The 25,834-nt window shown below is 44.9% G+C and overlaps 1 protein-coding gene across 1 annotated transcript in view; it reads left to right on the top strand.

The window, feature by feature from the left end:
- lrrc1 (leucine rich repeat containing 1) overlaps positions 1 to 25,834 on the top strand; it is a 138,486-nt gene that overhangs the window by 66,214 nt on the left and 46,438 nt on the right. Inside the window, exons 8-10 of the mRNA XM_067983949.1 lie at positions 18,645 to 18,719; positions 21,884 to 22,028; positions 22,658 to 22,776. Of these exons, the coding sequence (XP_067840050.1) occupies positions 18,645 to 18,719; positions 21,884 to 22,028; positions 22,658 to 22,776 (339 nt within the window). The remainder of the gene's footprint in view (positions 1 to 18,644; positions 18,720 to 21,883; positions 22,029 to 22,657; positions 22,777 to 25,834) is intronic.

Here is a 25,834-nt window from a genome sequence, read left to right as displayed (position 1 = left end):
AGTGCAGCCTGTGGATGGTGCACACTGCAGCCACTGTGCGCTGGTGGTGGAGGGTGTGAATGTTTAGGGTGGTGGATGGGGTGCCAATCAAGCTGGCTGCTTTGTCCTGGATGGTGTCGAGCTTCTTAAGTGTTGTTGAAGCTGCACTCATCCAGGCAAGTGGAGAGTATTCCATCACACTCTTGACTTTGCCTTGTAGATGGTGGAAAGGCTTTGGGGAGTCAGGAGGTGAGTCACTTGCCACAGAATACCCAGCCTCTGACCTGCTCTTGTAGTCACAGTATTAAATGGCTGGTCCAGTTAAGTTTCTGGTCAATGGTGACCCCCAGGATGTTGATGATGGGGGATTCGGCGATGGTAATGCCGTTGAATGTCAAGGGGAGGCGGTTAGACTCTCTTGTTGGGGATGGTCATTGCCTGGCACTTGTCTGGCGCGAATATTACTTGCCACTTATCAGCCCAAGCCTGGATGTTGTCCAGGTCTTGCTGCTTGCGGGCACAGACTGCTTCATTATCTGAGGGGTTGCGAATGGAACTGAACACTGTGCAATCATCAGCGAACATCCCCATTTCTGACCTTATGATGGAGGGAAGGTCATTGATGAAGCAGCTGAAGATGGTTGGGCCTGGGACACTGCCCTGAGGAACTCCTGCAGCAATGTCCTGGGGCTGAGATGATTGGTCTCCAACAACCACTACCATCTTGCATTGTGCTAGCTATGACTCCAGCCACTGGAGAGTTTTCCCCCTGATTCCCATTGACTTCAATTTTACGAGGGCTCCTTGGTGCCACACTCTGTCAATTGCTGCCTTGATGTCAAGGGCAGTCATTCTCACCTTACCTCTGAAATTCAGTTCTTTTGACCAAGGCTGTAATGAGGTCTGGAGCCGAGTGGTCCTGGCGGAACCCAAACTGAGCATCAGTGAGCAGGTTATTGGTGAGTAAGTGCCACTTGATGGCACTGTCGACGACACCTTCCATCACTTTGCTGATGATTGAGAGTAGACTGATGGGGCGTTAATTGGCCGGATTGGATTTATAGAATCATAGAAGTTTACAGCATGGAATCAGGCCCTTCGGCCCAACATGTCCATGTCGCCCAGTTTATACCACTAAGCTAGTCCCAATTGCCTGCACTTGGCCCATATCCCTCCATACCCATCTTACCCATGTAACTGTCCAAATGCTTTTTAAAAGACAAAATTGTACCCGCCTCTACTACTGCCTCTGGCAGCTCGTTCCAGACACTCACCACCCTTTGAGTGAAAAAATTGCCCCTCTGGACCCTTTTGTATCTCTCCCCTCTCACCTTAAATCTATGCCCCCCTTGTTATAGACTCCCCTACCTTTGGGAAAAGATTTTGACTATCTACCTTATCTATGCCCCTCATTATTTTATAGACTTCTATAAGATCACCCCTTAACCTCCTACTCTCCAGGGAAATAAGCCTCAGTCTATCCAACCTCTCCCTGTAAGTCAAACCATCAAGTCCCGGTAGCAACCGAGTAAATCTTTTCTGCACTCTTTCTAGTTTAATAATATCCTTTCTATAATAGGGTGACCAGAACTGTACACAGTATTCCAAGTGTGGCCTTACTAATGTCTTGTACAACTTCAACAAGACATCCCAACTCCTGTATTCAATGTTCTGACCAATGAAACCAAGCAAGCTGAATGCCTTCTTCACCACTCTATCCACCTGTGACTCCATTTTCAAGGAGCTTATGAACCTGTACTCCTAGATCTCTTTGTTCTATAACTCTCCCCAACGCCCTACCATTAAGGGAGTAGGTCCTGGCCCGATTCGATCTACCGAAATGCATCACCTCACATTTATCTGAATTAAACTCCATCTGCCATTCATCGGCCCACTGGCCCAATTTATCAAGATCCCATTGCAATCCTAGATAACCTTCTTCACTGTCCACAATGCCACCAATCTTGGCGTCATCTGCAAACTTACTAACCACGCCTCCTAAATTCTCATCCAAATCATTAATATAAATAACAAATAACAGCGGACCCAGCACCGATCCCTGAGGCACACCGCTGGTCACAGGCCTCCAGTTTGAAAAACAACCCTCTCCAACCACCCTCTGTCTTCTGTCGTCAATCCAATTTTGTATCCAATTGGCTACCTCACCTTGGATCCCGTGAGATTTAACCTTATGTAACAACCTACCATGCGATACCTTGTCAAAGGCTTTGCTAAAGTCCATGTAGACCACGTCCACTGCACAGCCCTCATCTATCTTCTTGGTTACCCCTTCAAAAAACTCAATCAAATTCGTGAGACATGAATTTCCTCTCACAAAACCATGCTGACTGTTCCTAATCAGTCCCTGCCTCTCCAAATGCCTGTAGATCCTATCTCTCAGAATACCCTCTAACAACTTACCCACTACAGATGTCAGGCTCACCGGTCTGTAGTTCCCAGGCTTTTCCCTGCCGCCCTTCTTAAACAAAGGCACAACATTTGCTACCCTCCAATCTTCAGGCACCTCACCTGCAGCTGTCGATGATTCAAATATCTCTGCTAGGGGACCCGCAATTTCCTCCCTAACCTCCCATAACGTCCTGGGATACATTTCATCAGGTCCCGGAGATTTATCTACCTTGATGCGCGTTAAGACTTCCAGCACCTCCCTCTCTGTAATATGTACACTCCTCAAGACATCACTATTTATTTCCCCAAGTTCCCTAACATCCATGCCTTTCTCAACCGTAAATACCGATGTGAAATATTCATTCAGGATCTCACCCATCTCTTGTGGTTCCGCACATAGATGACCTTGTTGATCCTTAAGAGGCCCTACTCTCTCCCTAGTTACTCTTTTGCCCTTTATGTATTTGTAGAAGCTCTTTGGATTCACCTTTGCCTGATCTGCCAAAGCAATCTCATGTCCCCTTTTTGCCCTCCTGATTTCTCTCTTAATTCTACTCCGGCAATCTCTATACTCTTCAAGGGATCCACTTGATCCCAGCTGTCCATGCATGTCATATGCCTCCTTCTTTTTGTCTCGGGCCTCAATCTCCTGAGTCATCCAAGGTTCCCGACTTCTACCAGCCTTGCCCTTCACTTTATAAGGAATGTGCTTACCCTGAACCCTGGTTAACACACTTTTGAAAGCCTGCCAACAGATTCTCCCAATCAACTACTGAAAGTTCCTGTCTAATACCATCAAAATTGGCCTTTCCCCAATTTCGAATTTTAACTTTTGGGCCAGACCTATCATTCTCCATAGCTATCTTAAAACTAATGGAATTATGATCACTGGTCCCAAAGTGATCCCTCACTAACACTTCTGTCACCTGCCCTTCCTTATTTCCCAAGAGGAGGTCAAGTTTTGCCCCCTCTCTAGTCGGGCCATCCACATACTGAATGAGAAATTCCTCCTGAATACACTCAACAAATTTCTCTCCATCCAAGCCCCTAATGCTATGGCTGTCCCAGTCAATGTTGGGAAAGTTGAAGTCCCCTACTATTACCACCCTATTTTTCTTGCAGCTGTCTGTAATCTCCTTACATATTTGCTCCTCAATTTCCCGTTGACTATTTGGGGGTCTGTAGTACAATCCTATCAAAGTGATCTGTCCCTTCTTATTCTTCAGTTCTACCCATATAGACTCAGTGGGCGAACCCTCGGATATATCCCCTCTCACTACTGCCGTGATGTTCTCCCTAATCAAGAACGCAACTCCCCCTCCTCTCTTACCTCCTGCTCTATCTTTCCTATAGCATCTGTACCCTGGAACATTGAGCTGCCAGTCCTGCCCCTCCCTTAGCCATGTTTCAGTAATAGCTATAACATCCCAGTCCCATGTACCCATCCATGCCCTGAGTTCATCTGCCTTGCCCATCAGACTTCTTGCATTGAAATAAATGCAGTTTAATCTGGACTTCCCTTGGTCTTTGCCCTGCTTTCTCAGACTATCTGTCCGGTCATGTTTTGTACACTCTCCCTTACTGTCTTTTGTTTCTGTCACCACTTTATTTCCCACTGACTTCCTGCATCGGTTCCCATCCCCCTGCCACGTTAGTTTAAACCCTCCCCAACAGCACTAGCAAACACTCCCCCTAGGACATTGGTTCCAGTCCCGCCCAGATGCAGACCGTCCAATTTGTACTGGTCCCACCTCCCCCAGAACCGGTTCCTCTTGCACCATCTCTCAAGCCACGTATTCATCCTAGCTATCCTGTCATTCCTACTCTGACTAGCCCGTGGCACTGGTAGCAATCCTGAGATTACTACCTTTGAGGTCCTACTTTTTAGTTTAACTCCTAACTCCCTAAATTCAGCTTGTAGGACCTCATCCCGTTTTTTACCTATATCGTTGGTACCTATATGCACCACGACAACTGGCTGTTCACCCTCCCCCCTCCAGAATGTCCTGCAGCCGCTCCGCGACATCCCTGACCCTTGCACCAGGGAGGCAACATACCATCCTGGAGTCTCGGTTGCGTCAGCAGAAACGCCTGTCTATTCCCCTTACAATCGAGTCCCCTATCGCTATAGCTCTGCCACTCTTTTTCCTGCCCTTCTGTGCAGCAGTCAGCCACGGTGCCATGAACCTGCTTTTTGTGGACAGGACATACCTGGGCAATTTTCCACATTGTTGGGTAGATGCCAGTGTTGTAGCTGTACTGGAACAGCTTGGCTAGAGGCGCAGCTGGTTCTGGAGCACAAGTCTTCAGCACTACAGCTGGGATGTTGTCGGGGCCCATAGCCTTTGCTGTATCCAGTGCACTCAGCCGTTTCTTGATATCACGTGGAGTGAATCGAATTGGCTGAAGACTGGCTTCTGCAATGGTGGGGATATCGGGAGGAACTAGAATGGTACCAGGGATAAGGGACTTCAGTTAGGTGGAGAGTCTGGAGAAGCTGGGATTGTTCTCCTTAGAACAGAGAAGGTTAAAGGGAGATTTGATAGAGGTGTTCAAAATCATGAACGGTGTTGACAGAGTAAATAAGGAGAAACTGTTTCCAGTGGCAGAAGTGCCAGTAACCAGAGGACACAGATTTAAGGTGATCGGCAAATGAACCAGAGGCGACATGAGGAAACATTTTTTTTACGCAGCGAGTTGTAATGATCTGGAATGCACTGCCTGAAAGGGTGCTGGAAGCAGATTCAATAATAACTTTCAAAAGGGAATTGGATAAATACTTGAAGGAAAAAAAATTACAGGGCTATGGGGAAAGTGCGGGGGAATTGGACTAATTGGATAGCTCTTTCAAAGAGGCGGCACGAGCAAGATGGGCCGAATGGCATCTCTCTGTACCGTATGATTCTATAACTTGCATCACAAAAAATGGAGTCAGGAATATTAAATATCAAAAGCACATAGTGTCCTCCTGGATGAGCAACATTTTTGCAGTGTTGAACCTTTGGGGTACTCACTTAGTGTGGTTTTTGCTCTATTTTCATGGTGGAGTGTGTGGGAGAGCTAAATGTTCACTGCATCACAGTGAAGTTGGAAATCTGTGCATTTAACTTCAGCAAATGCACAGAATGCTGCTTAGTGGCTCACTGTTGGAGATTTTTAATGATTGAAAACAGCTGACTGGACAGTTTTTAAAAAAAAAAATGATGGAAATAGTGATATAATGGGCTGCCATTGGCGGTTTTACTTTTAAAAAACTTTTGGAGAAACTGCCCTGCAGAGGGGCTCCTGAGAGGTTTCTTCACAGAGGGGCCTGTGCACACGTCCAATCAGAATATTGTGGTTCGTACACTTTGGCACCAGCATTGGATTTTTTAAGGTGGTTTTGCTATCAGCATGTTGATGCATATTTGCCCACATTAGACAGCACTTTTGGTGTGAAGCCGCTGCCGAACATGGTACGAACACAACATTGACAGTACGAAAGAAGCATTAAATTAACTGTTGGTCAGTGTCTTCCTCTTTTGCTGGTTTTATTTTGTATTTTCTTTAACTTGGACATAATGTTAGAATATTTAGATTTTAATTTTTATATTAATAGGATCGTAAAGGACAAATACAAAAGGGACATAAAATGGGCCACAGATATCCATCAAATAAATGCACAAACAATATCCCTGTTGGCTGGAATGAGTGAATATGTGACTGTGTATAATTCAAAGTCTTGGGTCAAGCACAGGGGCAAAAAAAAATGTGATGAATAGTAGTTGTTTGTTCCAACTGAACATAAACGTGAACAAATGGAAAGCAGTATGGCAGGTGATAGAAATACCAGTAAGGAATGACTTAACTGGAACAAAACTGAGCAATCAAGTCGCTCATTTTTTTTTCCAAAGCTATCATTTAAGAACCAAGTAACGTAAAACTGACCAAAAATTAAATTAAAAATTCAATTCAATTAAAAATCAAATGAATCTTTTTCCAACATTTTTTGCCAGATATGTTGCTTTCGAGCCACTGACTCTATGCCCTCGGCTTTCTGATTGGAGCACATCTCTGGAGGGACAGAACTCTTTCTCCCCCTCTCCCGGGCCGCAGAGATACCCGCTAGCCCCAGCCAACTTTACGGCCATTGGGTCATTAGCCTGATGCAGGTGGACTCTCCAGCCTCCGCCAGGGGGGTTGAACTGAATTGGGGCCAGAGACGAGGCCTGTTGCAGTGAGAGTTAGAAGACAGCCTACAAGCTGCCTAAAAAAACTGGGTAAAAACATTTTTTAAAAAATTACTGATTCTGTTTGGACTTGTGCACAGCCATGCACTGAAAGTGATTGCATCGAAACCTCTGAGGCCCCCTCCACTAAATTTTCAGTGCCGATCCCAGAGCCTAGCACCCAGCCTTTGCGTCCCCTGTTCAAATGGGGCAAATCGCATGAAACACGACTGAGGCCACGTTTCCCTCATTTCAATCTGCTTTACCTGTGACTGCCCACATATGGGTACATTTTTTTGCACAGGGCCCACCTTCTGGTGACAGGGTGGAGGCGGGGACATGGCGGAATGTGCCCCGAGCACTTTTCCAGCTCTATCTGCCTCAGTACGGTCTAGACCTATAAATTTAGCGACTAAATTTCTAGCATAATTAACACTTTAACAAAAAAATTCTCAAAGAAATCACTAAACTTAGCTGTAAACCTACCTGTTTTATCTTTGAAAGCTTGCGTCCGTACAGGCTTGATCCTTGCACTTTTTGGGAGGCTTTTCTTTTAATATTTCCCAACGTTCTCCGTCTGTTGGCACTGAGGCTGCCATTTTTATGCCTGTCAAGAATGATATCCTTGGCAAAATCTTACTCTGCACTGCTTCAATAAATGAAGTTGAGAGATTGTACAGCCCAACTTTTCTTTCTGAACTCTCCACTGCCAACAGAAATTTAAGCCAGGCAGCAGGCAGTCTACCAACATGGATCCTGCATGGGGAGGGGTCTTTTGAGACATTCTGGGCAATGACAGCATTGGAGATTGTTTGTTTGGAATTGTGTGAATAAACTACAGTTTTTTAACGACTCTGATAAATTATAAGAGAATAGAAGTTATGTTAAACTTTTGTAGAAGCTTGGTTAGACCACACTTGGAGTACTGTGCACAGTTCGTCCACTGTGAACATTATTATAAAAAGGATATGGAGGCACTCGAGAAGGCACAAAAAAGATTTACATGATGATACCAGAACTGAGAGGTTATAACTACTGGGAAAGATTTAACAGGTTGGGGCAGTTTTCTCTGGAAAAGAAAGGACTGAGGGGTGACCTGATAGACTTCTTTAAGATAATAGGGTAGATATAGAGAAGATGTTTCTACTTGCGGGGGGAGACCAAAACTAGGGGCCATAAATATAAGATAGTCACTAATAAATCCAACAGGAGATTCAGGAGAAACTTCTTTACCCAAAGAGTGGTTGGAATGTGGAACTCGATACCACAAGGAGTAGTTGAGGCGAATAGCATTTAAGAGGATGCTAGATAAACATGGGAGAACAGCAACAACAACTTGCATTTATATAACGCCTTTGGAGCAGTAAAATGTCCCAAGGCGCTTCACAGGAGCGTTGTCAAACAAAAGCCACACAAGGAAATATGAGGACAGGTGACCAAAGGCTTGGTCAAAAAGATAGGTTTTAAGGAGCGTCTTAAAGGAGGAAAGAGAGGTAGAGGGGTGGAGAGGTTTAGGGAGGGAATTCCAGAGCTTGAGGCCTGGGCAGCTGAAGGCACGTACCCAAAGGTGGAGTGATTTAAAATCAGGGAGGTGCAAGAGGCCAGAATTGGAAGAGTGCAGGGATCTCGGAGGGTTGTAGGGCTGGAGGAGGTCATAGCGATAGGTAGAGGCAAGGCCATGGAGGGATTTGAAAACAAGGATGAGAATTTTAAAATCAAGGCATGGCTGGACCGGGAGCCAGTGTAGGTCAGCGAGCGCAGGGGTGATTGATGAATGGGACATTGTGCGAGTTAGGATATCGGCAGCAGAGTTTTGGATGAGCTCAAGTTTATGGAGGGTGGAAGATGGGAGGCCGGCCAGGAGAGCATCGGAATAGTCGAGTCTGGAGGTAACAAAGGAATGGATGAGGGTTTCAGCAGTCGATGAGCTGAGGTAGGGGCGGAGACGGGCGATGTTACGGAGGTGGAAGTAGGCAGTCTTTGTGATGGATCGGAAGCTCATCTCAGGGTCAGATAGGAAGCCAAGGATGAGAACAGTCTGGTTCAGCCTCAGACAGTGGCTAGGGAGAGGGATGGAGTCGGTGGCTCGGGAACGGAGTTTGGGCGGGGACCAAAGACAACGGCTTCGGTATTTCCAATATTTGATAGCAGGAAATTTCTTCTCATCGGACGAGCAGTGTGACAAATGAGAGAGAGTGGGGGGGTCGAGGGAGGTGGTGGTGAGACAGTGGAGGGGTCGAGGGAGGTGGTGGTGAGACAGTGGGGGGGTCGAGGGAGGTGGTGGTGAGAGAGTGGAGGGGTCGAGGGAGGTGGTGGTGAGAGAGTGGAGGGGTCGAGGGAGGTGGTGGTGAGAGAGTGGAGGGGTCGAGGGAGGTGGTGGTGAGACAGTGGAGGGGTCGAGGGAGGTGGTGGTGAGACAGTGGAGGGGTCGAGGGAGGTGGTGGTGAGACAGTGGAGGGGTCGAGGGAGGTGGTGGTGAGACAGTGGAGGGGTCGAGGGAGGTGGTGGTGATGTGGAGCTGGTTGTTGTCAGCGTACATGTGGATTCTGACGTCGTGTTTTCAGATGATGTCGCCAAGGGGCAGCATGTAGATGAGAAATAGGAGGGGGCCAAGGATAGATCCTTGGGGACTCCAGAGGTAACGGTGCAGGAGCGGGAAGAGAAGCCATTGCAGGTGATTCTCTGGCCACGACCTGGATAGATAAGAATGGAACCAGGCGAGTGCAGGCCCACCCAGCTGGACGATGGAGGAGAGGCGATGGAGGAGGATGGTGTGGTCAACCATGTCAAAGGCTGCAGATAGGTCAAGAAGGATGAGGAGGGACAGTTTACCACGGTCACAGTCACATAGGATGTCATTTGTGACTTTGATAAGGGCCGTTTCAATACTGTGGCAGGGGTGGAAACCTGATTGGAGGGATTCAAACATGAAGTTGTGGGAAAGTCGGGCACGGATTTGGGAGGCAACAACCTGTTCAAAGACTTTGGAGAGGAAAGAGAGGTTGGGGAAGAGGCGGTAGTTTGCAAGGACAGAGGGGTGGAGGGCGGGATTTTTGAGGAGGGGGACGATGACGGCAGATTTAAAGGGGAGTTGGACAGTACCCGAGGAGAGAGAACTGGTAACAGTATCAGCTAACATGGGGGCCAGGAAGGGAAGTTGAGTGGTCAGTAGTTTAGTGGGAATAAGGTTGAGGGAGCAGGAGGTGGGTGTTGTGGACAAGGTGAGCTCAGGGAAGGCTTGAGGGGTAATAGGAGAGAAACTAGAGAAAGATGGGAGTTCAGGGCTAGGGCAAGGGGGAACCTTCAGGGAAGTTTGGCTCGGTGGGCTAGGGGAAGGGAGGGAAGCGGCAGAGGCAGCTGAACGGATGATCTAAATCTTAGTGACAAAGAAGTCCATGAGTTCCTTGCACTTGTTGTTGAAGGTGAGGATGGAGGAGAAAGGGATGGAAGGTTATGCTGACAGTGTTAGATGAGGAGGGGTGGGAGGCGGCTCGTGTGGAGCATAAACACCAGCATGGACCAGATACGTGGAATGGCCTGTTTCTGTGCTGTACCTTCTATGTAATTGAATTATAATAGTCACCAAAAGAAAACGCTATCATACAAGAACTCTCTCAACTTCAGCAGCAACCTCATTGACCTGGTTTTTAGCCCCTGGATCTACACACAGGACAGTCTTTACCCTTTCTGAACAGCAATAATAATTAGTGTAATTGTCATACAGGCAATCCACAGCAATAATGAGTACAAGTAAAACTGTATCCCACCATGAATGATGCTCAAGTATTATGAAATAAGCCACACAGCAATAATATCTAATAAATACAGCCAAAACTGGAGCCCGGTTATGATAAATACAAATGGCACACAGCGACAAAACTACTACAGAGCGAACTGCCCCTTCCCCCTCTATTCGAGTTCCGGACTTGAGTTTCTTGCTCCCTCCTAACCCAGGTTCTGACCTTGTATAATAGTGACACATACCCCAGCACCGCACTGCCAGACAGAGGCAAGATGATTTCTGTGGTGATTAGGTTTGGGGTTCTCAGTTTGGTAACATGAAAGAGAGGGGAGAAAGAAACACACCTGAACCGAAAATCACGTTTGAGCAGATGTATTTTTTTTTACGCCAATTAAAAAGCCACAATAAGCAAATGTACTGTTTTTTTTTTCCCTTAAAATTTTTAAAATAAATTAAATAACTTGTAACATGCTACTGAACATTCTTCTCAATAGCCCGTTCAAACTCATTTTAACTCAAGTTACCTCAAAGGCAGTAATCTTCGGATTACTCCCGGTGCCATGAATTAGCGAGTATAGAAATAGGAGGATAGAGCAGATGAATGCGTGGCTGGAGAGATGGTGCAGGAGGGAGGGCTTTAGATACCTGGGGCATTGAGACCGGTTCTGGGGGAGGTGGGACCTGTACAGGCCGGACGGGTTGCACCTGGGACCAATGTCCTCGCGGGGAGATCACTGGTACTGTGGCGGGGTGGGGGGTGGGGTTTAAACTAATTTGGTAGGGGAATGGGTACCAGGATGTAGCATTAGAAAGGAGAAACAAGGTGCACAAAGGGTTAGGAGAGCAGGATAGCACTAGAGTAAAAAATAGTACGGTATTTGGTGGGGTCAGACCGAGAGAGTACAAGAAAGTCTAAGACGGGTTTGCAGTGCACGTGTGTAAACACACTAAGTGTGGTAAACAAGGTTGGTGAACTGCAGGTGCAAATAGACACATGGGAATATGATGTAATGGTGGTAACGGAGACCTGGCTCAAAAAGGGCAGGATTGGGTACTAAATATTCCTGGATTCAAGGTGTTCAGGAAAGATAGGGAAGGAAAGAAAGGAGGAGGGAGGGGTGGCAGTATTGATTAAGGAGAATATTGCAGTGCTGGAGAGAGAGGATGACCTGGAGGGGCCAAGGACAGAATCTATTTGGTTCGAGTTAAGGAACAATAGAGGTGCCATTACACCACTGGGTGTATTCTATAGGGAACCAACTAGTGAGAAGGCATCTCACCGGCATCTCCACATAGTGGGAAGGAGATAGAGGAGCAAATTTGCAGGGAAATTACAGAGAGGTGCAAGAACCATAGAGTAGTGATAACTGGGGACTTCAATTACCCTAATATAGACTGGGATAACAATATAAGGGGCAAAGAGGGGAAGGAATTTTTGAAATGTGTTCAGGATACCTTTCTCGACCATTACGTTTCCGAGGAAGGAGGCATTGCTGGATCTGGTTCCAGGGAATGAGGTGGGTCAAGTGGAGCAAGTGTCAGTGGGGGGAACATTTAGAGAACAGCGATCATAGTATCATAAGGTTTAGAATAGCTATGGAAAAGGACACAGACCATTCTAAAATAAAAATACTCTCAATTGGAGGAGGGCCAATTTCAATGGGATGAGAACAGGATCTGGCCCAGGTAAATTGGAATCAAAGATTGGCAGGCAAAACTATAATTGAACAATGGGCGGCCTTTAAAGAGGAGATGGTTCGGGTACAGTCTAGGTACATTCCCACGAGGGGGAAAGGTAGGGCAACTAAGGCCAGAGAGCCCTGGATGACAAAAGAGATAGAGAGTGAGATAGAGAGTAAGATGGAGCAGGAAAAAGGGGGCGTATGACAGATGTCAGGTTGATAACACAAGTGAGAACCAGGCAGAATATAGATAGTTCAGAGGGGAAGTGAAAAAGGAAGTAAGTGGGGTAAAGCAAGAGTTTGAGAATAGACTGGCGGCCAACATAAAAGGGAATCCAAAAGTCTTCTACAAGCATGTTAACAGTAAACGGGTAGTAAGAGGAGGGTGGGGCCGATTAGGGACCATTAAGAAGATCTACTCATGGAGGCAGAGGGGGTGGACGAGGTACTAAATGAGTACTTTGCATCTGTCTTTACCAAGGAAGAAGATGCAGCCAGAATCTCAGTAAAGGAAGATATTGTTAAGATACTGGGTGGGCTAAAAATTGATAGAAGTACTAGAAAGGCTGGCTGTACTTAAAGTCGATAAGTCACCCGGTCCGGGTGGGATGCGTTCTAGGATGTTGAGGGAAGTAAGGGTGGAAATTGCGGAGGTACTGGCCATAATCTTCCAAACGTCCGTAGATATGGGGGTGGTGCCAGAGGACTGGAGAATTGCAAATGTTATACCCCTATTCACAAAAGGGTATAAAGATAAACCCAGCAACTACAGGCCAGTCAGTTTAACCTCGGTGGTGAGGAAACTTTTGGAAATGATTTTTGGAAATGGGACAGAATTAACAGTCACTTGGATGAGTGTGGATTGATTAGGGAAAGCCAGCACGGATGTGTTAAAGGCAAATCGTGTTTAACTAACTTGATAGAGTTTTTTGATGAGGTAACAGAGAGGGTAGATGAGGGCAATGCAGTTGATGTGGTGTATATGGACTTTCAAAAAGCGTTTGATGAAGTGCCACATGGTAGGCTTGCTATTAAGATTGCGGCCCATGGAATAAAGGGGGCAATAGCAACATGGATACAGAATTGGCTAAATGACAGGAAACAGAGAGTAGTGGTGAACGGGTGTTTTTCGGACTGGAGGGAAGTGTACAGTGGTGTTCCCCAGAGGTCGGTGCTGGGACCACTGCTTTTCTTGATGTATATTAATGACTTGGGTGTACAGGGCACAATTTCAAAATTTGCAGATGACACAAAACTTGGAAGGATAGTGAACAGTGAGGAGGATAGTGATAGACTTCAAGAGGACATAGACGCGGTGGCATGGGCAGACACGTGGCAGATGAAGTTTAACGCGGAAAAATGTGAAATGATGCATTTCGGTAGGAAAAATGAGGAGAGGCAATATAAACTAGAGGGCACAATTCTAAAAGGGGTTGAGGAACAGAGGGATCTAGGGGTGTGTGTGCATAAATTGTTGCAGGTGGCAGAGCGGGTTGAAAAAACGGTTAGAAAAGCAAATGGGGTCCTGGGCTTTATAAATGGAGGCATAGAGTACAAAAGTATGGAAGTCATGATAAACCTTTATAAAACACTGGTTTGGCCACAACTGGAGTATTGTGTCCAGTTCTGGGCACCGCACTTTAGGAAAGGTGTGCAGGCCTTGGAGAGGGTGTAGAAGAGATTTACTAGAATGATTCCAGGGATGAGGGACTTAAATTACGTGGATAGACTGGAGAAGCTGGGGTTGTTCTCCTTGGAACAGAGAAGGTTGAGAAGAGATTTGATAGAGGTGTTCAAAATCATGAAGGGTCTGGACAGAGTAGATAGAGAGAAACTGTTCCCATTGGCGGAAGTGTCAAGAACCAGAGGGCATAGATTTAAGGTGATTGGCAAAAGAAGCAAAGGTGACATGAGGAAAATCTTTTTTACACAGCGAGTGGTTAGGATCTGGAATGCACGGCCCGAGGGGGTGGTGGAGGAAGACTCAATCATGGCCTTCAAAAGGGAACTGGATAAGTACTTGAAACAAAAAAATGTGCAGGTCTACGGGGATAGGGTGGGGGAGTGGGACTACGCTGGATTGCTCGTGCGTAGAGCTGTCGTCGACTCGATGGGCCGAATGGCCTCCTTCCATGCTGTAACCTTTCTGTGATTCTAACATTATACATTCTTACATTTGACGTTTTATTACATTTGCTGAAGAGTTGGTTGATTTTGGAGGGCACTATTGAGGCTGAGCTGCATTCTGAGGACGTACCAAATATTGCATTAGTATGACCTTCGTCTGTCTGATACTGATGATGGAATTGAGGAACACTTCAGAAACTCATTCCACAGAGGCACCCAGAGCCTGCAACTACAGCATGATGGTTGACGTAGCAAAATTGAATGGGATATATTGACTCAGCAGTTTAAAACATACAACTTACTGTACCATAGTATCTGTAGAGGTAGACCTATAGCTGTCTATGATTACCCACCTGTAAGAGTTATAGAATGAATACTGGTCCAAGTTTAGTATTATCAGTAGAGTTAAGAACTTTAGAAATAGGAGCAGGAGTAGGCCAACCGGCCCCTCGAGCCTGCTCCGCCATTCAACAAGATCATGGCTGGTCTTCTACCTCTACGCCATTTTCCTGCACTATCCCCATATCCCTTGATGCCTTTAATATCTAGAAATCCATCGATCTCTGTTTTGAATGTACTCAATGACTGAGCCTCCACAGCCCTCTGGGGTAGAGAATTCCAAAGATTCACCACCCTCTGAGTGAAGAAATTTCTCCTTATCTCAGTCCTAAATGGCCTACCCCTTATTCTGAGACTGTGACCCCTGGTTCTAGACTCCCCAGCCAGGGGAAACATCCTCCCTGCATCTACCCTGTCGAGCCCTGTAAGAATTTTGTACGTTTCAATGCGGTCACCTCTCATTCTTCTAAACTCTAGAGAATACAGGCCTAGTCTACTCAATCTCTCCTCATACGACAATCCCTCCATCCTAGGAATCAGTCTGATGAACCTTCGTTGCAGTCCCTCTATGGCAAGTATATCCTTTCTTAGGTAAGGAGACCAAAATTGTACACAATACTCCAGGTGCAGTCTCACCAAGGCCCTATATAATTGCAGTAAGACATCTTTACTCCTGTACTCACATCCTCTTGTAATAAAGGCCAACATACCATTTGCCTTCCTAATTGTTTGCTGCACCTACATGTCCGCTTCCAGTGACTCATGTACAAGGACACCCAGGTCCCTTTGAACATCAACATTCCCCAATCTCTCACCATTAAAAAAAAATACGCTGCATTTCTGTTTTTCCTATCAAAGTAGATTCCATCTGCCATATTCTTGCCCACTTACTTAGCCTGTCTATATCCCCTTGAAGTCTCTTTGCATCCTCCTCACAACTCACGTTCCCACCCAGTTTTGTGTCATCAGCAAACTTGGAAATATTACATTTGGTCCCCTCATCCAAATCATTGATATATATTGTGAATAGCTGGGGCCCAAGCACCGATCCCTGTGGTACCCCACTAGTCACATTCTGCCAACCTGAAAAAGACCCGTTTATTCCTACTCTCTGTTTTCTGCCTGTTAACCAATTCTCAATCCATGCCAGTATATTACCCCTAATTCCATGTGCTGTAACTTTGTTCACCAACCTCCTGTGTGGGACCTTATCGAAAGCCTTCTTAAAGTCCAAATACAACAGCGTTAATGAGTGTTCAAAATTATGAGGGGCATGTGTACAAAATTATGAGGGGCACAGATAGGATGGATACTAAGGAGCTTTTTCCCTTCGTTGAGGGTACTATAACAAGGGGACATAGATTCAAGGTAAAAGGCGGGAGGTTTAGAGGGGATTTGAGAAAGAACTTTTTCATCCAGAGGGTGGTTGGAGTCTGGAACTCACTGCCTGAAAGGGTTGTGGAGGCAGGAACCCTCACAACATTCAAGAAGCATTTGGATGAGCACTTGAAATGCCATAGCATACAAGGCTACGGACCAAATGCTGGAATGTGGGATTAGAGTGGACAGGGCTGATGGCCGGCGCGGACACGATGGGCCGAAGGGCCTCTATCTGTGCTGTATAACTCTATGACTCTATGACTCTAATGAAGTGTTGGATCTTTTATTATATTTATACCTAGGAGGGAGTGGCAGATAACTTCTGTTTTGGAAAAAAAATAGTGCAAGCTGCTGTATGGGCTCTTGTTGCTGCTTATCTGTAATTTGTAATAAACCTGTTCTGTAGCTTATAGTCTAAACTGCTAGTGCTTGTTCTTCCACTATCCAAAACCTGAGAGATCACGGGGAGGACTTGTCATATCCAGTTAGCTAAGTACAATAATGAGGGTTTCTATTTGACCTCTGGGCGATGCTTCATTACCGGAAAGTGTGTATGTAAGTTCACACTTTTAGCTCACCTATGGGAGTGGCCCTTGACGCTGAGCACAAGACAAGTATGTGAGTAAAGCCTAAAAACACAACACTGATCTCCTGCTGCATTACGTGCATTGGGAATTTCTGTGTAAAAGTGCATGGTTCCAGACTGCTTCCGAAAGCTTCGGGAATGGTAACAGCAGCTCAGACTCTAGTAAGATTTTTTTTGGAGCCTTTTGGAATGTGGTGTAACTCAGTAGATCTTCCTGTTAAGATCACAAGGATTACTTCTCTTCGGTGAGGCTCAAATAACTGATATTTATTTCAGAAGATTTATGAAACAGTCCTTTATTCCAGTGGGCTAATTCGCAATACAATATATAAGCTAACTGAATTAAACATTGTCCGAGTTCCATTAAAGCCAATGTTTTTTTTTTAAAAAGTAAACAACCAATGAGAACTATCACTGGTCTTCGCAAATTAGTCCAGAATATGGAACTCTAAGTTGTTGAGTGGATCGATACTTAGTTTGTGTGGTAGCTGAACGATTGTGCAGTGCTCTCTTCGTTTACATCAAGTGTAAAGTAATTGTTTGAGAGGTTACTACTATTGTTCGTCCCGTGTCCACTGTATCCCTTCCAAAAACAAACGGGGCCAAAAGCTGCTTCTCCATTGTATTCAACCAATTTTAAGGATGATCCTCTTTTTTTCCTCCATTACATTTACTTACCACTTCTTTAAAGCATAATGTGAAAAATTAAAATGATAAATGCCACCCTTCCCATCAAAAGGATCCCCCAAAGTCAAATGTCAGTCAGTATTTTTGCATTTGCCCTCAGAATGATGGAGCTGTTACTTCAATAATTAAAATCTACTGTGACTATTTGCCAAAAGCTGACTGGTTAAATAGTGTTAGCAAGTATTAGAATCATAGAATCTTACAGCACAGAAGCACATACTGAAGTGTAGAGGACCTTGAAGTGCCTGTCCACAGATCCCGGAAGGTTGCTAGAACTGTATAAAACACTAGTTAGGCTAGAGTACTGCGTACAGTTCTGGTCTCCACATTACAGGAAAGATGTGATTGCACTAGAGAGGGTACAGAGGAGATTTACGAGAATGTTGCCAGGACTAGAGAATTTTAGCTGTGAGGAAAGATTGGATAAGCTGTTTTCTTCGGAACAGAGGAAGCTGAGGGGTGATTTAATCGAGGTGTATAAAATTATGAGGGGCCTAGATAGAGTGGATCAGAAGGACCTATTCCCCTTAGCAGAGAGGTCAATAACCAGGGGGCATGGATTTAAAGTAATTGGTAGAAAGATTAGATTTGGGGGGGGGTGGGGGGAGTTAAGATTTTTTCACCCAGAGGGTGGTGGGGGTCTGGAACTCACTGCCTGAAAGGTTAGTCGAGGCAGAAACTCTCATCGCGTTTAAAAAGTACTTGGATATGCACTTGAAATGCCGTAACCTACAAGGCTACAGACCAAGAGCTGGAAAGTGGGATTGGGCTGGATAGCTCTTTTTTTGGCTGGCACACTCGTGATGGGCCGAATGGCCTCCTTCTGTGCTGTAAATTTCTATGATTCTATGAGAAGGAGGCCATTCAGCCCATCGTGCCTGTGCCAGCTCTTTGAAAGAGCTGTCCAATTTAGTCTCACACCCCAGCCTTTTCCCCATAACCCTGCAAATTAATCCTCTTCAAGTACTTGTCCAGTTGTCTTTTGAAAGTTCCTATGGAATTTGCTTCCACCTCCCTTTCGGGTGGTACTTTCCAGATCTTAACCCTCTGTGTAAAATTACTCCTCATTTCCCCTCTAGTTCTTTTGCCAATTATTTTTAATCTATGAACTCTGAATACCGACCCACTTGTCAGAGGAAATAGTTTCTCCCTACTCGCTCTATCAAAACCCCTCTTAATTTTGAATACCTCTATTAGGTCTCCCCTTAACCTTCTCTGTTATAAGGAGAACAATCCCAGTTTCTCCAATCTCTCCACATAAGTGAAGTCCCCCATCCCTGGCTATCATCCTCGTAAACCTCCTCTGTACCCTCTCCGAGGCATTGGCATCCTTCCTAAAAGTGTGGTGCCCACAATAATCCAGATGTGGTCTTAAAGTATTTCAATTTAAAAAAAAAAGCTGTCCTTAATTTCTGAATGTTTCTCATGAATATTCACATTTGTATAGCAGTGATTAGTTATTTTGCTCATTTTGATTTATGCACTTTTAATCTATTTATTTGTAGCCAGAAACTACTGGATCACTTTCAAACCTCAAGGATCTGTGGCTGGATGGGAACCAACTGGTGGAACTGCCTGTGGTAAGCTTGTTCTGCAATTACTGTCTTCCCCTCAATGCTTTAATAGAGTCATAGAGTTATACGGCACGGATAGAGGCCCTTCGGCCCATCGTGTCCGCGCCGGCAATAGTGCTTGTCTATTGGAGTTGTCCTGTTCTTGGTCTTTCCATTTTTCATGTACTGGCTCTTTGCTGTAGTTCAGCTAATTACAAGTTTAGTCTTGGACCCTACACTTGTAAGTGCAGTTTATCCAGGCTGTTGATTTATTGCCCATTTGCATTTCTCTTTAGCGTTCCATTTGAAGAATGCTTAGACTGAAAAGCTGGCACGTGTACATTAATGTTTTGCCATAAAAACATAAGAACATAAGAACATAAGAAATTGGAGCAGGAGTAGGCCAATCGGCCCCTCGAGCCTGCTCCGCCATTCAATAAGATCATGGCTGATCTGATCCCAACCACAAATCTAAAGAACACAAGAAGTCGGAGCAGGACCCGGCCACATAGCCCCTGGGCCCTCTCCGCCACCCACAGGGCATTGACCGATCCGAACTCAGCTTCATGTCCAATTTCCTGCCCGCTCCCCATAACCCCTAATTCCCTTTACTTCTAGGAAACTGTCTATTTCTGTTTTAAATTTATCTAATGATGTAGCTTCCACAGCTTCCTGGGGCAGCAAATTCCACAGACCTACCACCCTCTGAGTGAAGAAGTTTCTCCTCATCTCAGTTTTGAAAGAGCAGCCCCTTATTCTAAGATTATGCCCTCTAGTTCTAGTTTCACCCATCTTTGGGAACATCCTTACTGCATCCACCCGATCAACCTAGAGTGCTACTTTACCTGTTCCAAACCTTGGAAAGCTTGATGTTTGAATGATGGAAATTTATGTGGTTCGTCATAGTGATCATCGTTGTGATCACCTTTATTACCTCTTCATTTTTATAAATGTGATTCTCTGCTACTCCTTTTAGACAGGAGGGTATACGAGTGCTACTGAGAGCCTCGCCATGGGTGCCTCAGTCAAAAGTAGGGATACTTTTCAAGGTTAGAGGGGACAGTTGTTTTGCTCTCCCAAGGTATAATGCTCTGTCATTATGGAGTGCTCTACTCACCATCTTCATCAGTATCAATTGTACCTAGCTGTTGGAGTACATTCATTTTAATCTAGCTCTCTATTAAAGGTTTTCAGTTTTTTCTCTGTGGGTGACCCCCCCCCCACACTATAGATATTAACAACCCCCCCCCCCAAGGAATCTCTTCCTAATTTCTGAAAAAGAGTACCACTACCCAGTGGAAAGCAGAGCTTGTTTTTCATGGTATACAGCATTGGACATAATGTGGTAGTGAATCAATAAATACAGTATAATACAGAAATCCAGAAGAATTTGTTGGCTTTTTGGGATCCCTTCATGGACACCCAAGGTGGGTGGGTGGGTGGGTAGGTTGCCGTGTAAGTGGGGAGAAGGACCATTGAGGAGACGATGCTCTGTGGGAGGTGGGGCCAGAATTGGAAATGCTGTTCCGTGGAAGGGGATATTTGTTGAAATGGGGAGGAGAGGCATTGGAAAGGTTGTGCACAGTGATGGGGGAGGGGGACTTCAGAACAAAAGTGATGGGGGCGGGGGACTTCAGAACAAAAGTCCTGCTGAGTATATGGGGGGGGTTCTAAACTAAAAAGGTGGCTGATTGAGTGAGGGGGGGGGGGTCTGGAAACAAGTTCTGTTCTTTTATGGGGTTGTGGGGTCGGGGGGTGGGGAGAGAAAGTGCAAAAGCTTCTAAGTAGGTGGGGGTAGTACTAAAAAGAGAAATGCTGCTCACTTCACAGGGGGTTGGGTTTGGATGAACACTTTAGTAAAAGGTACACCTAGATCTCCCCAGTATCATCGCAGGGGCTAGAAGAAGCGGGCCAGGTCGGAGGCAACTGTGAGGCACCGGCACGGTTTCAGCTGGTTGCCGAGATGGGGTGGGGTGGGGGGTGGGGATGATCTGGTTTTAGGCTGTTGTGGGGGTGGAATGGAAAGTGCCGGCTTTCATGGCGAAGAAGGTGGGGGCTGGTGTGAGTGCATCAGGGGAGTATCTCTACGTCCCAGGGAGGAATCTGGGGAGGTGGGTGAAGCGAGGCCTGCGAAACATCAGAAGTTACCAAGATAGATTTACACTTTATTGAAATACCTTGTGTTCAAAAGTTTGGAAGGGGAAAGAGGGTAAGCAGCCAACAGCCTGAGGAGAGAGACAGCCGTGGGGAGCAGTAGCTGGAGAACCCAAATGACCCTGCAGAGAAGTGATTTTTTTTTTAATAAAGCAGGAGCAAGAAAGATATGAACATTGTTGTTTTTAAAAAAAAAGTAATGAAAAATAAATAACAAACTTTAATGTGCTGTTTGATACTTACCTTATGGAAGCTAAGCTGAAAAATCAAGATGGCAGCCAAGCTGCTATACAGTTACCTGTGATCAGCGTGAGAAGTTTACATAGGCAGTCTCCATATCAAAAGGGGATGGAAAAAAATGTTGAAAGCATTTTGAGAGAATTGTGGGAACCCAGAGGCACAACCCAGTAGTTATGCTGCAGTCAGTGACGACTTTACGTAGGCATTTTCCATTATAAATGTGGCATAGAAATTTGAAATTTAAAAAAAGTTTGACAAAATAAGACAAAAATACCAAGAAGTGGCACAAATAGGAATTGAAGCGCAGACAATATTTGTAATATTTTATATAATGTGTATATTTATTTATTATTTATTTTTATATATTATATTTATATTTGTTTTTCTTTTAGATGTAGTTATTGTTGGTTAAACACTGATGGATAAGTTTATATTCTGATAGCCTAAGAAGCTTTGAAGTTAATTATTCCCAAATGTGCAAGTTTAACTTGCAATCTTAAATTTATGTGTTTTCCAAAGAAATTGTGAAGTGCTAATCTTTTAATATTTAGTTAGCTGGACATTCCTTTTCATTTCTCATTAGCTTAATCTTTTGGATGCCAAGTTAACAAAAACTTCTATTAAGTACTCGCTTTCCACTGTGGAATTTTGGAAACGGTTGACGACAAATACAAACACAGAAGAAAAAAAGTGTTAGAAATCAGTGGGAGAGAAATTGTCCTTCTCAGCAGTGTATGCTTTACCACTAACATTTGCATGTATGGGCATGAGTTCTGTTTTCTTTTTAATTATAACAGGAAATTGGAAACCTGAAGAACTTACTGTGTTTAGACGTGTCAGAAAATAAACTGGAGAAACTTCCGGAAGAGATTAGTGGACTTGATTTGCTCTCTGATCTACTGGTTTCACAGAACCTATTGGAAGTTTTGCCAAATGGCATTGGTAGGTTCACTGTCAGGAAAGTGGAGTGGTATGTATGGGAGGACTTTGATATGCTTGTGACCAAGTTAATTTCCTCAGGTTAGATTTCCTTGCTTTTTAAGAGCATTCAGTTTGGAAAATATGGTCTCCTGGTTGGAGAATATTTTGATCTGTTATAATTATAAGGGGAAGTCTGCTGCTTGAACATATATTTTTAATTAACCAGCTAATTTAATTTGACAGTAAACGTGGGAATTTAAATGCCAGAAATTTGGAAAACTTTCTTCTTCCTTCCCCTTTCCTCTGATGACTTTATTGAAAATCTCCACTAACTGGCGTAAATCCAAAACAAACTCCTTGGTTCTTTAACTAATAAAGATCATAGCATTATTTGCACTACAGTGATTAGAACCAAAGTAATGTCTGTATTGATCTGAGTCCAAAAAATTTGGTGATTGGGGATCAGCTTAATGCTGTCGAGCTTATGGATCTTAATTGTACTTGGAGGGACCGCCATTGCTGAACCTGACACATTTACGTATAAACCCCGAGAAGTGAGATTTCAAAACAAATTCAGATGTAAAATAACTGATTAATAAATTATCATGCAGAAGTTTCCTTTCTATTTTTTCCCTCTCCTCTTCCTGTAGGAAAACTAAAGCAGCTTTCCATTCTGAAGCTCGATCAGAATCGTTTGATTCGGTTGACAGACACCATTGGAGAATGTGGAAACCTTACAGAGCTCATACTCACAGAAAATCAGCTGGTGGTCAGTATTTGATTTAATAATTCTTGCTGAGTTTGCATCAGGAACAACAGAATAAGGTGTGTGTGTGTGTGTGTGTGTGTGTGTGTGTATTGGGTTTCTATTCCAGTCTTGCCACTCCAGTATGTACTGTCAAATACTTTGCACTATGAATCCTGTAATTTGATTTTTTTTTTGCCTATTGTCAAATAACCAAAATAGTCCATTCTCCACACACGATAGGAGTATAGCCTAGAACGATAGATTCTGGGAAATCATGCTGAGTGAAAACATGAGCGAGCATTACAACATTACAGACAGGCACTGTTGCACATGGTCTTCTAGTCCCACCTTGTATAAAGCCCTAGCACCATTGCACCAATTTAGTTTTCCCCAGCTAAAGTTTCATTGTGCTGAACCTCTTGTTGCCAAAAGTTTGGGACAGAGTCTCCAGCCCCTTCAGGTCAGATTCGACAGAGTATCAAACGCTATGTTGATTAATCGGGCCTACGGGTTTTGTCTTTTTCAGATGTCCAGGAGCCTAAGGTGTCTCCATCTGTTGGCACCGGGTAATATCTTACTAGGCTGTGCTTTTCAGGCTGAGAAAACAAAAAAAAAGAAAGCCATTCTCTTTAAGTAGCATCAGAAACCTGTCCTATGCTCGCTGGAATGTCATAGAGAGGAAACAAGGCAGCCAAAAACAGATATTCACATACAGGGGGCACAGATTGGAATTTTACACCCTGCACTGACTCATGCATTAAATAATTGGCATTAACACCTGCCAAAGGCTTTAAATGCCATGCAAAACGATAGTTCGTTCACAATTGTTAATTTTCTTGTGGTTGCATAAACTGTCACTGAAACACGGATCTGAAGCGACTGTGGCAAATTGTATACCGTGAAATACACGTGTAAAGAACCATTGCTCTGTATTTTCAACATTATTCAGAACAAGGTTGATGAGCACAGTAAGCCGAAGAGATCTGGCCATGTCCAGTCCCATTGACGACCAATGCTGAGGAAACAGTAGCACTGCAGGATGCTGAGCACTCGAACGGTTCTATATTTCGAACGATGCTGAGATTTGTGCTGAGAGTTCACCAGCAACTAAAGAATGCCAGCCTCCAAACACCATTTGCAGCCAATTCAATGCAAATCAAGGATAGACAGGCCCCAATCCCTCCAAAGAGGTGTGTGGTTATAGTGATATGGGGCTCCCTCACAAAGGGATTCCTTGGCTCACAGGCCGTGGTATCAGGCACCTTCGGGGATAATTAAAACAAGGGAAAGCATAATATCCTTGAAGGAACATTCGGAGGCACCAAAAGTCATAACTTTTGAAATTGTCTCGAAATGAGGTCGGCTTTTGGAATGGCATCATAAATGATGGTCCGTTCTAGGCATTTTTGAAAGATTTCTGGCATGCTTTTTACATGGTACTGTGTTCACAGATTTCCTGAGGGACCTCGCACAGTCCAGTAGCTTTCTTTAATAATGGGCTAATTAATGAGATGATTGTGGGTTCTATAACAAGGGGACATAGATTCAAGGTAAAAGGCGGGAGGTTTAGAGGGGATTTGAGAAAGAACTTTTTCACCCAGAGGGTGGTTGGAGTCTGGAACTCACTGCCTGAAAGGGTTGTGGAGGCAGGAACCCTCACAACATTCAAGAAGCATTTGGATGAGCACTTGAAATGCCATAGCTACGGACCAAATGCTGGAATATGGGATTAGAGTAGACAGGGCTTGATGGCCGGCGCGGACACGATGGGCCGAAGGGCCTCTATCCGTGCTGTATAACTCTATGAGTCTATGACTCCAAGTACAGCTTGGGAGAGAATATTGAATACACTGATTGAAATATATAAGGGGCATCTGTCCTGCTTGTGGATTCAGATCAGTACTGGGGATCCTGGTGGGTGGCAACTTCAGATTCAACGTAGTGGGACTGTTCAGTTTGTGCTGTATAAAATGTGACCAAACAGTTCACCTTCATAGTTCAGAGCTGCGAGTTCAGGGCATGCAACAGAAGGCCTTCCTTTGGACCATATGCAAGGCCCAGAAACGAAACTGTGAGGTGATTTTGTGGGGAAAAAAGTTGCAGGGAGGGCAGGCTCCAGCCCACCAGGCCGATCTCTTTGCCAAAGCCCCTTGTACGAGGAGGTGGATTAATCAGTTGGTCACAAGTAAGCCTGATACGTGGCATTGCATTTGAACGTCTAGGACTTCAACGAGGCAGCTCCGTCACAAGTTGTCCTGCTTCAGCACTTCTGCTTCTCTGAAGTTGTATGTCTGTTCTGCAGCTGTTAAGGAAACTCTGGGACTTGACATAACAGCTGTTGGAAGGAGCTACCTGGCAGCTGGGCATGAGATCAGGCGCGGTGCCTACCGTGTTGGAAAATGGAATTGAGTCCAAATTCTGTGACAGATTATGCAATCCAGGACCTGAAACTCTCATTCATGGCTTTGTTACCTCTAGCCTCGACTGTTCCAGTGCTCTCCTGGCCCGGCCTCCCACCTTGCACCCTCCGTAAACTTGAGCTCATCCTAACTCGCGCCAAGTCCCGTTCACCCATCACCCCTGTACTCACTGACTTACATTGGCTCCCGGCCCGGCAACACCTCCATTTTAAAACTCTCATCCTTGTTTTCAAATCCCTCCATGGCCTCGGCCCTTCCAATCTGTAACCCCCTCCAGCCCTACGAGATCTCTGTGCTCCTCCAATTCTGGCCTCTTGCGCATCCCTGATTTTCATCACTCCACCAATGGCAGCCGTGCCTTCAGTTGACTAGACCCGAAGCTCTGGAATTCCCTCCCTAGTCCGTCTCGCTCTCTCGCTCACTTGCACTCTCACTCTCTCGCTCTCTTCCCTCCTTTTAAGATGCTCCTTAAAACCTACCTCTTTGCCCAAGCCGTTGGTCGCCTGTTCTAATATCTCCTTTTGTGACTTGGTATCAAATTTTGATAACTGTCCTGAGAAGCACCTTGGGATATTTTACTCGTTAAAGTTTTTAAACATTTTTTTAATATATTCATTCATGGGATGTGGGCGTCGCTGGTGAGGCCAGCATTTATTGCC

Source organism: Heptranchias perlo, chromosome 5 (genome assembly GCF_035084215.1).
Source record: "Heptranchias perlo isolate sHepPer1 chromosome 5, sHepPer1.hap1, whole genome shotgun sequence".
Lineage (NCBI taxonomy): Eukaryota > Metazoa > Chordata > Chondrichthyes > Hexanchiformes > Hexanchidae > Heptranchias > Heptranchias perlo.
This window is presented reverse-complemented; position numbering and strand designations above follow the sequence as displayed.